Source organism: Lycorma delicatula, chromosome 1 (assembly GCF_047948215.1).
Source record: "Lycorma delicatula isolate Av1 chromosome 1, ASM4794821v1, whole genome shotgun sequence".
Classification (NCBI taxonomy): Eukaryota; Metazoa; Arthropoda; class Insecta; order Hemiptera; family Fulgoridae; genus Lycorma; species Lycorma delicatula.
In genome coordinates, this window is record NC_134455.1 from 338123820 (window position 1) to 338140375 (window position 16556).

The 16556-nt window shown below is 29.6% G+C and overlaps 1 protein-coding gene across 1 annotated transcript in view; it reads right to left on the reverse strand.

Moving 5' to 3' along the window:
* Positions 1-8913, reverse strand: part of LOC142334312 (dipeptidase 1-like) — a 65045-nt gene extending 56132 nt beyond the window's left edge. The window contains exons 1-2 of the mRNA XM_075382252.1: positions 8742-8913; positions 6393-6555 (exon numbers count right to left, since the gene is read on the reverse strand). Coding sequence (XP_075238367.1) covers positions 6393-6555; positions 8742-8772 — 194 coding nt within the window. The 5' untranslated portion in view covers positions 8773-8913. The remainder of the gene's footprint in view (positions 1-6392; positions 6556-8741) is intronic.
* Between the last annotated feature and the right edge of the window lie 7643 nt (positions 8914-16556).

The window sequence follows — 16556 nt, forward strand, 5'->3', positions numbered from 1 at the left end:
TCTTCACTTCATCATCCATGGTGAAATTAATATCTGCAATAACCCTCTTTAATTGCAGAAAGAAGTGAAAATCACATGGTATCAAATATGGTGAGTGTGGAGAATGTAGTATAGGTTCAAATTTCAACTTCACATGCGCAAACGCGTATGACGTGTATGGCCAAGCAATCTAGTGTTGCAGAACCATTGGCTCTACATGTTGTTGAACACAACACACACTTCTCCTTAGATGTTTTAAGGTTTCTAAGTATCAAAAAAAATTTTAAGTCGATCCAGCTTCCACGTAGTCAAGTCGCACATATGCATTTGGAATACCAGAAATTATCACGATAATATTTTTCCAGAGGGTTGTGTATTGAATTTTTTTGATTATGGTAAGCCATAGTATCAGTATTTCATGCTCTGCCATTTTTCTTTTAGATCGTAATGATTCACATAAGTTTTTCTCCCTTCATAAACTTGAAAAAAGTTTACTTCCTCATCAAAATAACATTTCAGAAGCTGTTCACCACATTCTTTTTGTTGTTGTTTGTTCTTTTCTATGAGTTTGCATGACACCTATTGCAAACATTTTTTATGATAGCCCAGTTCTGCAAAATGTGCCCTACTCATTCTTTTGATATTCCTTTCTGGGTGGTGATGTGTTGTATGATGCAATTGTCATTTTGAATCAATCTATCCACTTCCTTATGTTGTTTCTCATCAGCCACAGAAACTGCTCAATCAACGTAAGGTTTATTCTCAATATTCACTTTATTAGCTTCTGATGCACAAAATGTTATTGTCCTCCTACTCACAGAACTTCAACAGTTTCATCATAAATCACATCTTCACAGCAGTCCTTAAGCTGCTCAGCCGCATCCTTAATACGGACAATTAATTCCTCACGAGAACGTACTTTAGGTTTGAATACTATATTTTTCATCATCCCTTGACGGAAAAATTTAAAGGTGTTAGATGAGGTGATCTTGGTGGCCAAGAATGTGGACCTTCACGACCGATTCATTTCTCAGGGAAATGATGATTTAAGTGAGTGAAAATGGCATAAGAGAAGTGGGGAGGGGTGTCAATGCGCTGAAAGTATACTTCGTGTCTCGGTGCTAGAGGAATATGTTCAAGCAGCTGCGGCAATTCTTGAAGAAAGTGTAAGTAGATCGCAGCATTTAAGTGGCCAGGTAATATGAATGGTCGTAACAGCTGATTATGAAGAAGGCCACATCATACACTGACGCTCAATCAGTACTGAAAATTGTCTTCCACCGTTTCATGAGGATTTCCTTCTGCCCATTTATTCTCATTGCGTAAGTTGTTGACGCCATCGCGAGCGATATTTGCCTTGTCAGCAAACAAAATATATTGGTAGAGTTGTTGATTTGTATCCCATCAGTTGCAGAACTCTAAGCCAAGCGGACCGGTGTTCTGGGAGTAGATGTTGAACTGGCTGTTTATAACAAGAATAAAACTTATTTTGTTTAAGTGTCCTCCAAACCATCGAATGCGAAACTCCGATCCGTTAGAAAGACGTCGTGTAATGACGCCTGGACTGCGCTAAACTGCATCGATAATAATTTCATCAATAACAGCGTCGTGTTGCACAGATCGTTTGTTGCTGGTAGGAATTCTAGGTAGAAACCCTGTTTCCCGAAGATTACGAAAAGTCGCGCTAATTGTTTTAGGAATTGAAATCCTACGATTCGGACAACTTATTATATATTCTACTGCAGCAGTTATACCATTGCCAGTACAAAATGAATACCATATCAGCGTATTCCTGTATTGTAAATAAGTACAACATTACTTTAATGGAAAACCGATCACGTTCAAAGTAAAATTCACAAAAAACTTCGCTAACGACATCACAGTTCACCGAACCGATAGACTTAATGTACCTTACATAATGATTTAAACTTAATACAATATTGCGTGCGCATCGTTGACTAGCTGTTATTTTATTAATTTGAAATATTAATTTTTCAAATCATTTATAGTGATTCTGTCAATAAAAAAATTATTATCTAAACCATTTTTATTTATGTATTTTCATTTTATAATTGTTGCATAATCTCCAGTTTTTATTTTTTTATTTTTTAACGATAAAATTTGTTTTTACAAATTTTTCATTTCACCAAAAAAATTTGGTTTTTGCATACATTAAATAAGTAATTTTCTGACAAATTTAATAATGTACTGTTTTTTAAATAAAATTGGAATTTTTCTAACTTTTCTTTGTTTTATTAAATTTATCTTACCCAAATTTGTTCAGAATTAAATTTTCTACTAAATTTGTTTTAAAGTTTTATGTGTTTATTACCCCAGATTTCTCAAAAACTATTGCAGATACGATTCTGAGATCTATTTTATTTGATATTTTAGGTAAAAAATTACAAGAAATCACTAATCCTGCCTCTTAATTAACGTCCTAAAAATTTCAGTATGACCTCATTTCACCGGGGTAGTTGAAATCCAAGCAAACTCTTTCACTAGCCATAAATTGCAAACGAAGCATTACAGGGCATATGTTTTATTAACATTTGTGAACTATTTGGTCACACAAAAAATAAAATGTTATATGTGGATTATAGTATTCAAGAATCCTTTAGATGAAATATTTTATAGTTCTGATTCCAGTTATTGATACCTCATCAGCTGCAAAGAAGAAGAAGTCTTTTGCTTTTGGAAGATGGCTGTCAAATAAAAAAATAAAGCTGGGATTTGGATATGGAAAAAGATGTGAATATGCTTCTTTACTTAGTCTTTAGCTAAACCAGGTAAGTTAATAAATACATCTTTTGAAGCTGGTGAACCACGTTCCAATGAACAGAGGAGTCTGAAAAAACACAAAATCTACTTTAAGCATTTCATTGATCATTACCTTTCTGAACATAATTTTGTTCTCAAGTCATCAAACTTTGTGAAGTTAATCTTTAATGATACCTCCATGTTGGTTGGCTGTGTTTTCAGATGGATTTACCTTTTAATAATCACCATAGTAAACTGGCACTATTCACATAATTAAAACGCTTACGGATTATAACTATAAACCCTCATTGAACAGAAGAGGCTTAACTCAAAAAGGGTTTTGAACTTCTATTTTTTGTTGATCAGCATAATCCAACAGATAAAAAGATCAAATCCAACAGATATTTAGATGTAAGGGATATGCTAACATCTTACCATACCAGAGATGAATCCTCCTATTTTCCAACTAGACAGTAGCTCTGCTCATGCAAAAACTGTAAAAATGTTTATATACTGCGTAAAATACAAGAACCAGTATTTAAAACCATGTACTACTGTAGGCATTTCACTTAGCATGTGGAGGTAGAGTGCATACAGGCCGGTTCAATAGTAAGTAAACTCTTCCCACCATCGGTGAGGTGGTTGTCATGTTAATAATAATTATGTTTTAAAGTGAAAAACCTACAGTTAATAATTTATCTTACTTTATAATAGGCCTGTTTATTTTATTTTATGGTTAAATGTTGTAGGATTGCACCTTATACTGTAAGTATTTAGTACAATGTAATTCTGAAATATTTCCAATTTAACTTCTAATAAAAATATTTTAAAAAATAACTTAACACCAGACAAATATCACAACTACTCTACTCCACTCACAGCTTCAGCACTAGTATCTGGATCGCTGTCATAGATACTGCTGTCCTTGCCTTTTTAAAATACCTATTTCAGCTTTATATTTATCTTCACATGATAAGCAATTATGAATAGAACTAAATTTACCCATACAAAAACTAACAACGTCTTCATGTATGAAAGTTACGTTGTTCAATGGTATTTAGTTCAGGATGGTACGGCGGCAAAACATCATGGTGTTTTTCTTTTAGAATCTCATCAACAATTTCTCATAGCACTTTTTGTTTTCTTTGATACTATTATACAACTCCACTCTCGAGGTGTTTTGAGGTATTGGAATTTTATTTAACTGAAACCAGTTTAACATAATTTCCTTTGTAGCACTTGAATTAGGAGCTTTAACTTTTATATTGTGATGAGGCAGGTTGTCTATCACAATTACAGAATTTTCAGGTAGTTCAGGAAATAGTTTATTTTGAACCCGTTTAGAGAAGTTAATATCACGGTGGTAATCCCTTGTTGTACTACTTTCCACATCATTAGACAATCCAGAGTAAATCCCATCACTCCTCCTGCAATTAAAATTATTATCCTGTCTCCTTTACTAATAATAGGTTTCTTCAAGCATTCTGCCATATTAAATTTTCCAACCCACATTTTATTTTGCAAATGATCAGTATGAATATAAGTCTCATCTACAAAAACTACTGGCTAATTCACTTTTCTAAATTCAGAAATATTTTGTAAATAAGTAAATCTTTACTATAGAATATCAAACCGATGCGGACTTATTAGACGGAATTCCAGTCCACTTAAACACTATCACTTTAAGAATCCAACCTAATGATCAGCTTGAACCGTGAAACACAATATCATCTTTCAGTTCTTCAAGTATTTTATTAAAAGAAGGTAAACATTTTTTTTAAATATAAAAGCGGTTTATTGTGTTATAGACAAAATAGTTATTAAAATCATTAACCCCTGTGACAGGTTTCGGCCATCAAGAAGTTTTCCTTGTTGTTGAAAAAGACGTCGATGAACCTGTTGTAATATTTTTTATTAATTTTTTATGCAAGTGATAGACCTGTTCAAGACACCAGTGGAACTCTAACACTTTCTATATGATCAATAATTATAAAGTCACCTTTCTCTTGTTTCCTCTGTCATGAACTTTACGACATAGCCACAGTTTCACGGGATTGACTGTGAAGTAGTTTAGTCCCCCAATTTTAAATTTCACCTTCCAACTAAACTATTAAATTATAATGATAACAGTAATTATTTTTAAAACATACACAGCTAAAAACGGGATACAAAAAATTAACTGTTATAACCTTACTCAAATAGTTGACAGTGAAAAGGTGAACAAATGCTTGCATATCACTTGCATAGAACTAACCGAACTGATTCGTATGATTTGGAATATGTGATATTAATGTACTTATATTTGAAGAAATATGCAATAGGGAACGTTTCAACAATAGATTAATGATTTCTAAGTTAATTATCAAGCAAATTATAGTTTCTTTTATATATGTTACCATATCTTTAATTTATTTACGGCGATGAAAATAAGAACAAAACAAACATGACATAATTAGCCATTTTAGATGACCGAATAAATTAGCTATTATAGTTATGTGTTATAGTTGTGAGAGTCATAACTAGTTGTTATTTAAAACGATTGGGAACAGGGACTATGCTGAATGAGCCACATGCCAAGTGAAATGCCTGCAGCTGTATTTTGTTGTGAGAAATCATAAAGATCTTATTCATGGCTCATTTCAAAGCTTATTTTCCTTAATTAAGTAGTATGTAGTCCTTAAGTGCCATAACCACTTTACTAAGTGCCTCTCTAACAGAAATAACTTTCTTTTCCAAACATCCTTAACTCCATTGCTCAACAGGGCTAAAACTTTGGCCTTCTTTTCAAGATAAAGCAAAAAATTCAAAATATCTGTTCCAAATGAAAATTCTTGTCATAAATTACATGAACTGGATGGCCTTGAAGTCAGCTTATTTGAAAAGTATATTTTATTTATTAAAAGCTGGAAAATAGCTTGATGGATTTTTTGCTGGTATTATGACAAGAATAAGATTTAAAATGAGCCATGGTCCAGCTTTTATGTCTTCACACCGATGAGATAAGGGATTTCAAAAACTGGCTTCATCTTTCATTTTATACTCCATTAATGATGAACTATAATGACGAACACTAGATCAAGTAGGAGAGTGAACTTCTAAACTAAGCACTAAAATTGTCAGATTTAACTGTTCATATCTTTCTTAATAGGGCTATTTGTAGAAAAATGTTTATTCCCATGATATAAATACTGAGAGGATTTAAAATGGATTATCAGAAAACGTTCTTCAAATCTTGAAGACTTTGTTCAGGCATAATTACATAAAATTTATAAAACATTGCTACCAGTGTATAGCTGTGGGTAGATTGAATTTTAAACAAATATGTTACTTGATGAATAAATTCCAGCTTATAAATTTATGGTTTTTTTTTAATTTAGTTGTTTGACTGAAGAATAAATTTCTGAACTATTGAAAAGAGAATTTTGTTTTGAAAGATCACCATTTTGTATATATACAAAAAAGGTTACCATTTCATGGTATATTTTTAGTAACTTGTTTTAGTGTCTGTACAAAATTATAATCAATCAAATCAGTAAATAAAGTATGTCTTTAACCGAACTTCAATTGTCTCTTGCAGTAACAGGTAATCAAAGATGTAAACCTATTCAAATTATATACAAACATATACAGTCTTGTAAATACTAAACACATACCCAATAATTAACGGAGCATATTTTAATGCCATAGAACCTGTAACAGGATTATCTTCATCTCCAGAAGAACATATTACTATAAGAAGACCTCCAACCAACAGTGCACCTAGGACTCCACCTCCAATAATGAGTAACTTTTCACGAGATACTGGATAAGTATAAGCTAAAAATAATAATAAATAAAATTACACAAGTAAACACTTCACCTTTGTCAGAACTAGTTTTTGTTCTAGGCTAAGATCTTTCAGAATGCCATTAGGTACTGAAAGGTCACAAACTAGACACACTTCAGTAACTTGTTTTTTTCTTTTTTTCCCTACTTCTTTTGCCCCACCTCCCAGACATTGTAAACATACACAGAAAATATTCTAAATGAAGAAATAAAATTAAAATCACACAGTCTTTGAACAAATCCTAACTAATAAGGATCTTTCGAAATCATTTTCAAACTTCACTACCACAACTCTCTTTGCTACTAGAAGCAGTTTCTGAAGAAAACACAGAGTGAAAAGTAGCTTAGACTCAGTAAAAATCGTTATTATTGTACCTTATAATAAAATGTACTTCAGTTGATTTTAAAAGCTTTTCAATTTTGTTAGTTTAACTGAAAATAGAGATGGATCAGAAAAAGAAATGAATGATATGGATTTGCTGCTTAGGGAGAAATTCAGTCACTGTAAGTTACTCTAATACAAAGTTTATGAATGTACAACAGAAAGGATGATTGCAAAGTAATTAAATATTAAGAAAAAACACTACACCAATATTTGTTCCATGAGTTTGCAGAAATTTAATACACACAGTAAAAAATGTAAAAGATTGATAAAAAAGGAAGTCATCAAATATGGCTGATGCAAGCAAGAAGGATTTCTATGTAAAAGAAATTTGCTGATATCTAATACTGTTGAAATTCAAAAATTTTTTTTTTAATGAGCAAAGGAATTTGACAGAGAAACATGGTTGATAGAAATATCAGAAAAATAAAGAATGAAGATTTGAATCATAAAGTTCAGACATCAGAATGTTTAATATTAGACATCTTAGTAAAAACTGGACTGAAGAGTTTTAAGATTAACTGGAAAAGAGAGAAGTCTCTGTGGCTTTTCAAGTTTCATGAAAAAAGGGACAAGGTTTACAGAGGCCATTGAATGGCCATTGTATGGCTTTGGCAAACCTTGTCAGATCAAGAATTAGTGAATTTGGCATTATATATTTTATACTATAAAAATATATTCATTAATTGGGTTAATAATTTATGTGTATTTTAATTGAAATATACACTTCAGAGTTATATATGTGTCTGTGTGCCTATACTACGTTTCAACATAAATTATTCAGCCAGATCAATAGCTGTAAATTTCATAAATGTAAAATATCTTTAACACCTAGTATAAATACCACATTATTAAAATTCTCTTAATACACATTATTACTAAATCTAATCTTAGAATCAGTCATTGGAGTTTACATATATGCGTTTTGTTTATATATTTATTACACTTAGTTTATTTTGTTATAGAATAGTTTGTTTATTGCAGAATCATTGTTTTTGTGCACTAATAATGAACCTTTGTTGTGTGCCCAGAAAGAAAGAAAAAAATTACTGTTTGTAATTTCAACATAGATCTAAACAAAAAATTACAAAATCCTGCTCAATCAGCAATACATGTAATGTGGTATGTACTTACACTATAACATGAAACAGGTAAGACTCCTTTTATGATGGTACAGCATGGCCAGAAGAGCTCAAAGAAAGATTATGTGGATAACATTATAAAATGAGAAATTGTAGCAGATAAAATTTCAATAAAGATCAATAAACAAGTATTAGATATAAACAGTAATAAATCTAAAAAACAGAAACAGAAATTTTTAGTAAATAGTATTAACTTTGTTTGAAACAATCATCTAGGCTGCAATTTGCAAACTATATCAAGATCAATCTACCACAAATGTTTTTTTTTAATTGTTTGGTTAATATGTATTTGCAACATTATCTAATTTTACACTCTAAAGTATAACTCTGAAATACAATAATAATTTGTGTAACTACTGTCCCATAGAACTTTATTTGGTTTAAAATAACATTATTTTAAAATACTGTGTATATTTAAAGTTAATTATTTATGAAATTTTATTGTTTAAGTTTGACACTGATAAATTAATGAATTACACAAGAATAACTAATCTTCTAAAGAGAAATCATTTGTTTTTGTTACTACCAACAGAATGTTAATAAACTTAACATTATGTAACTTTATTACTAATGTAACTATCTACAATGAAATTTGAAGGTTTCATACTTATCACACTATTACTAAATAATATGTCTTTAAACACAAGTCTCACCAGCATGACAACAATTCCTTATTGCTTCCATTTAGTTAAATGCTAAAAATAAAATTTTTCAAAAAAATATTTAAAATTTTATGTAGTGTATAACTTAATAAAGTAGTATAGTGCTTAAAAAGTAAAATACCAGAATTACTACACTTTAAATGATTTTTTTTTTTTTTTTTTTTGGGTGTGACAGTCATACTAGAAACATACTCAATCTAACAGATAAGCCACAGATACCTATAAAAAGTACTCAAGTTTTAACTCCCCTTCCACTAACTATATTTCAGCATACAATTTTATCTTTACTTTTTCACACATATGCACACACACAAACACACACAATTCTTACATCATAAGTTTTTAATTTATTATAATATCTACTTTCATGACAAATTTATGTGATATTCTCTCTCTCACTCAAACCCTCTCTCTCTCTCTCTCTCTCTCTCACTCTCTCCCTCTCTCTCACTCGTGCTGATAATACATGAATGCTGCGAATTTCACTATAGATCCTAATTATATTAAAAACTAGGTTTCCCTATCTTATTTGTATGATACTTTGTATTAAATTATCAATAAAACCAATGAGAATATAAAACAGCTAATAACCCAGAATTAATTTTTTATTAAGACATGCCTATTATTTTTTCCTAATGTGTACATTGCAATCTGTTCAACTAATGAGCAATAAGCAACCCCTTCCCTCTCAGCTCAGTGAGATGAGGATGATATGTATGACATGTTAATGAGGTGTAGTCTTGTACAGACTCAGACCAACTCAGTCCTCAGATGTGTGGTTAATTGAACCCCAACCACCAAAAAACACAGGTATCCATTGTCTAGTAATCAATTTGTATAAAAGTAACTAAATTTTACTAGGATTTGAACCTCAGATGCTTGAGCTTCAAAAATCAGCTGTTAAACAACTGATTTACGATGATGAGATAACCACTAGATATACCACTAGATAACCACGAGATAACCACTGTGCCTAGTAGGCACAGACATACCTATGTATAAATATTTTTTTTGAGGATTAGACAAGATGCTTGTTCATGGAATCTTGCCCCTTCATGTAGATGTCTCTAAAACATGTAGATTTATATTTCTTAAGACATGGCCAACATTTCTCTGTCTAACCTTTCCAAATGTCAGTTGTTATATGAAAAAAAATAATTTAGAAGTAAAGTAAAATTAATCAGAAAAATGACAAAAATCTATGTAATAAAAAAATACTTAAGTATGTTTGTAAATGTGACATAAATCCATCCAGCTGAATAGCATTTTAAAATTATTCCAAATGGCTTCACCCCTTTCTTAATAAGAAATTATTTTACAACATTTTCTAATGTATAATATTCTTTTATAAATCTACAAAATAATTAATCCCAAAAGTTTCACTTTTTTCTAAAACAGTATTTTATATTCTGAAATTTTCTCCAGATTTATCAACCAGAGAGGGTTCATTGATTGCAGGCCACCACATCAAGATTCCCTCATTACTCCTCTTACTTCCTTAATTCTCTCCTAATTCTCTTATAAAGCTCTCAGTCTTAATCCATCACATTTTGCTTGTCATAATTGATTGATAATTAATTAGGCTCTAAAAGAAGTATTATAGTGACAAGAATTCTACCTAGATCTACGAAGTGAAAAGACTTTATAACTCTACACATCACTGATAGCATCAAATTATTCATTTCATTTTTCATGTTTAGATTTTCATTACTTCTTCATTTTGCCTGTGACTGTCTATAAATTATAGAGGTAAAAAACAAGGAGAAGTGTTTTTTGAAAACTATATTTTTCCATGATCAATTCTATACTACATGCTTAACTGTAAGTAGAAGCACTGACTGCTTTATGTTGATGTCACAATGGAAAGGATAAACATAATATAAATAAACAGGTCTTTAATATGTATATCCAAAACAAATGATTACATCTATAGCATATACAGAGCTTCATCTGTAGTCCAATTTGCCTGTTCCATCATAGTACATACATAGTTCCATTGTTCTAGTTATAACTCTCTTCATTGCAAATGGCATCCATCTAGAAAGTTCATTATATTTATTAATGGCACGTAGTATGGTTCCTACTTCATTATCTGATATTGGCATTTATCAGACATTGGTAATTTATTTTTATAATATGATTTTGTTTACTCCTTTGGTTTTTTGATACAGATTAGTTAAAATTACGTTAATTGTTTATATATTTTAACTATTTTCAAAATAAAGTGACAGCATAGTAATAAGTTTATTTTAAATTCATAAACTTATAAAATGTGGATATCTGTTAATGAAAAAGAATTAAATTTGCTTTGACAAGTTAAATCAATCAAATTGAATACTTTCTCACCAGACTAAATAATAATAATTTAATAATTAATTCACATAATAAATTATAGATTATAGATTTTCATACAGATTTTAAATAATATAATTATTATTTAATTTTATGCAATTTTACAATCTTTTGTTTGGAATCAGATAATTTGATTAAGCTGTATAATTTGTACTTCTTTTACAGTTTTCATTTTATACTGAAAAGTAATACATTTTATTTTCTAGTTTTTGGCTGCCTGCAGCTACTTTGACCTGGAAGCAAAAGAAACAAAATTAAATCAATCTAATTACTGTACTTCATCTCCTTTTAATTGATGTTATTTAATGCAATGGTTGTTTTAAAAAGCACATATTTTATAATATGTATACTAGCTGCAGACACCAATAGAAAACCAAATGAAGACGAACTAGAGGTAAAAATATTGTGATGATGATAAGATTAGCAAGAAGTTGTATCTTGGAAGAACAATAGATACTATGATACTTGGACAGAAATGTATGAAAAGGAACAATATCAGTGCCAATAATGGTGATGTAAATCAGAAAGAAATGATAACAAACAATAATTGTTAGTAAAGATAATATGTTAATTATGACATAAGACTCCAACATATTTTTGCAGGTTTGAAAAATCAATTTTCCATAGCAAGAGCAGTACAGAGCATAAATATACAATGCTGTGTGCCGTGTAAAGATCATGAAACCATGTTGTATGTGGCAAATAATTAAGTAATTTTGAGTATAATTTTAAAAGTTATGGGTTATGTTTTGTTTTAACCCTATTCAGACATTTGAATAAATGCAATCAAGATAATTATGACTATACAATCAAAACATCTGAATATTTATAAATGGGTAGGCCTGCAGACAATGGTAAAATGTACAAATAAACTGAAATGCAAATTATTTGTGTGTAATAAAAATAATATTAACTAGCAGTAAATTACAAATATTTCCGTAATAAGATTTTTCCATAAAATTTAATTTCCGACTCCATTGTCACTGCAGATTCAAATACTGCATCCATTTGTATTAGTTGTACTTATTATTATTATTTCAAATAACTTTTAATTTACTGACAAAAAACCAATCAGGTTAGTCTCAGTAATTTCAGATACTCTTAAATTTTAACAGTGATGGTAACTGGAAATTCATGAAAAAGTGCAAGTAAGAATTTGTGATGGGCAGAAAATGATTAGTGGAGTTGTAAGCAGAGACAGTTTCAAAATTCAAGTTTTGTAATGGTACAACTATGAGTAGAAGATGGTTCTACTTCTCTTAAAAGATGTACTAGCACTACTGTCTAAAAGTTCCTTGATTATCTTCAGACATTAGTAAAATTTCATTTTACATAAATTTTATGATACAGACATACATAACAAAAAATTACAAGCTCATGAGGAGACCAATAATTTATATGAATGAAGACCTACATCTGTGGCCATATGCACAAAATAGAGATTGCATGGATTGAACAATAGATACAGATTGGAATCTGATTTAAAAAGTTCCTAATTAATTATTCTCCACATGGGTGGTGAAATGAATTTTATTCTAAACAACTTATGCCATATCTCCAGGACAGATTAAGCTATTTTAATGAAATTTGGCATGTCTCTTTAAATGAATATTCTCCCAAAAATAAACAAATAAGGAAATTTATTTATGTTTGTAAATTTCTAAATTGCAGCCACTTTAATTTTTCATCTTAGCTCAAGAATTTCTAATGTTATGAAGTAATTGTTTACTGGCTAAAGTTTTAAGCATTAATTGCATAAAAAATGACACTGTATTTTTTTAAATAGACTTCAAACTGCGAAAGTATAGTAAAAAATGCTATAGATTACAAAATAAATTTGTGCCAGTTTTTAGTCCTTTACTATGTGATAATATTAGTCAATGTAATTCAATAATTAATATTTCTCCAAATTACCATTTAATATTGCTCAAATATTACTAGTGGTGTTGTCTCCTCCACTTAGTCACATGTACTAACTGAATATTAATCAAAAACTCCTCTATCAGTGTCTTACAGATTTCTTTGCAACCAGGTTGGCCTAGTGGTTAACTTGTCATTGTAAATCAGTTATTTAGCAGCTGATTTTCAGTCGAAGGTTCTGAGATTCAAATCCTAGTAAAAGTTAGTTGCTTTTATATGGATTTGAATATTAGGTGGTGGATACCAGTGTACTTTGGTGGTTGGGGTTCAATTAACCACACATCTAAGGAATAACACACATCTCGGCCAGAGTCTGTACAAGACTGCCCTTCATAGTTGAACAGATTGCAACTTACACATTAGAGAAAAAAATGTCATGGAAACTTGAATTTGATGCACAGAAATCAAATTGAAATACTACAGAGCATGCCTTTATCATGAAGCTTATCCAGTTCATAAATAACCTTACAGTAAAATCTTCATCAAAATCCACCAGTGATTGTGTGAGATAGTATCGACAAATGATTACAGTAGGCTGAGGTCTATTATTACACTCTTAATTAGAGGAACAGGTTTTAAAACAGACAATCCAAGATTGTTATGCAGAAAATCACTTGTCAGGAAGGTTTTTACATCACCATTTCATGAAGATTATTCTTCACAATCAGTTGTATGTGTATAAATTTTAGCTCATTCAAGCTCTCTTACCACCTAATTTCCAAAAAAAACTAACTTCTGTCAAAGATGAAACAGCATGTTCATAATTATGTTTTTATTTTATTTACATATAAGTGTCATTCTCTCAGAATGGAGCAAATAATTTTCATTACAACAGTTTCTAGGCAAAAAAAAAATCATGTGCTAGTCTTTGGTCAAGGCATCTGGATTGGTTTTCTGTTGACATATAAAAAGACATGTTGATTGTTCTTTACTTTTTGCCTTGCAGCTTGACTTGAGAAGCACACCATTGGTTTCTCATTACTAATTTCATGATTTATTGAAATATAGTTCTCTAGAATATTTACAACAAATGTAATTCATGCATGATTGTGCTTCTGCACACTTTTCTATAGTCAGGCACTTCCTTAATAATTGTTTTCTTGAACAGTAGTTTCGTGATGATAGTCCAGTTTCCTAGGCTCTCCACTCACAGATTTAAACCCAGTGGATTTTAATTGATTGGATAGGATAGGATAATATACTACATGCCAAATCAATAAACACTCCAGATGAATTGTGAACTAAAATTCTAGAATTGTTCACAAAATATTGTGAACTATAAATTGTAAACTACAAAATGTGAAATAAATATAATTTTTGCCAGCAAATTAAAATAATACTTGGAATATCTAACATTTTCAACCTTCAGTGGTCTGACAGGGTGAGTGCTACACTAATATAAGTAAAGTGAGATGCACACTGAATGTTTATTCTGATTATTTGAAGTCATAACTAAGGCAATAATTTATTTAAAGCATTAACTTTGAAATCCAACTCTATTGGACGACAAGTGTACCATCAAGAGAATTAATAAAATGTTAAAACTCCCTTGAATCATTCCCATAATAAATTGAAGTACAGCAATATTCAGATTTTTCTTTTTGAAAATGCACCCTTTCTTTAGAAAAAATCAAAATTACTATGTAGGAGGAGGGATTTTTACCCCAACTCAAAAAATTAACAAAAATTGAAGGATTGCAATATTTGAACTTTTATTTTATTTTTATTATTTGTACTGTACCCACAAAAAAGTTAACATTATAAAGAAGACAAGATTTATGCATTTTGTCTCTCCAAAGATCTTAATCTCTCTAACCCCCTTGAAAACAAAATTTCAGATATTCAAACTGATTTTTTATTTACTATCAATTCTATGATAGAAAATAATTGGGTACAAAATAGAGAGTAAAACTTTCAATCCTCTTGTTCTACAAGAACCTCTACCTAAATTAATAAAAGCATAAGTAATGCAACATTCAAATGGAAACCTTTTCATTTCCATTTTCTCAAAATGTATTCTACCTCAAAAAAATTTAATTATACAAAAGTTCATAATTTCTTGCCACTACCCTACTCAATTAAAAAAAAATTTGAAATTGGTATAAACTGGTCTTCTTAAAAATAAATTAAATAATTAAAACTCTTTAATCTGAACAGAATATAAAAATACATTATACAGATCACATTAATATAAAAAAAATTACATAATCAGAGAGAATATAAAAACTAAGATAAAAACTAATTTGTTTAAAGTCCATATTAATTATTTCAATATAAACAAAAACAATGTTAAGGTAAATATACTAAATGTAAGAAATTACTACAATATAATTCACAATTCAGATGCCATTACTGAAAATTATTTTGAACACATATTTATATACATGTCGTATGGGATGCAGAAAAATCATGTTTTTTTTTTTCTTTTAATTAGTATCATTTTTTAAAAGATCATCAGCAGAATGATATTGTTTCTGTATAACAAAAGCTTTTAACTGTATTTTAAATAAGTTTTTGAGAAGATTTTCCAAATGTTTCAGCAAATTATTAAAATTGGCAATAGTAGCATAATAATAATACTCTTTCTCATAAGCCAAAGAATTATGTAGAATTATACAAAAATTTTGAAGAAATATATAATTATTACACAGTTTGAAATATATTACATACATTTAAAAGTTAAGAAGGGGGGGGGTTGGTTTTTTTTTTTAAAACTTTTAATTATTTATACATGCAATTGTAGGTAAATGTTGCCAAAGGAAAATTTTCTGAAGTACCTCTGAAGAAATTTGAATAGTGTTATTTTTTAAAAACAAGTAATTATTCAAAAATTGTTAAATGTATTCAGTAAAATGTCCTCTACCTTCTGAAAAAGTTAAAAAACTTTCATTTTGTCCAAGTAGTTAGCTCACTTCAGTTTTTGGGCCTATAGCAAAATTTAAATTATTAAGCATCATTAACTCAAAATTTAAAACTTGAAAAATTAAACTCTTTCTTTTTAAGAGTTAGTTTTCTAGAAAAACTTTGATATTTAATGTCTGAGCTTTGTTGCTCACTAAAGCACTTTTAAGTTATTTAAGTACCTTCAAAAAAAAAAAGAAATTTTGTGACATACATCATTTTTCAGTAACATAAAAATTTCAGTAATGTCAGAGGTCAGTTTTTTCTTTTTAACGCAAGCCTTTCTATAATTAAAATTGAAGCTCATTATTTCCCATCTTTGGATTTGTGAAAATAAAACAATAAAAAATATTTGTTTATTCTAGCCATTCTTTTACAAAACTTCTGTTTCTGTAGCAAATTAATCTGAGTTAATCATTTTTGGGTTCTCCTTGGTCCCCCATAAGTATTTTCCAATTATGAAAATCCAATAGGTATAGAATCACAAACAATGTAAAATTAAAAATTGTAAAATTTAGGTAATAAAACTGAACTTTTATTACATGATCCTTTCATGTATTAAATTTGTAAAAAAAATCTGGGGTAAATAATTAAATTACAGTACTCCATTTTCTATTACTTTTTTTCAGTAAT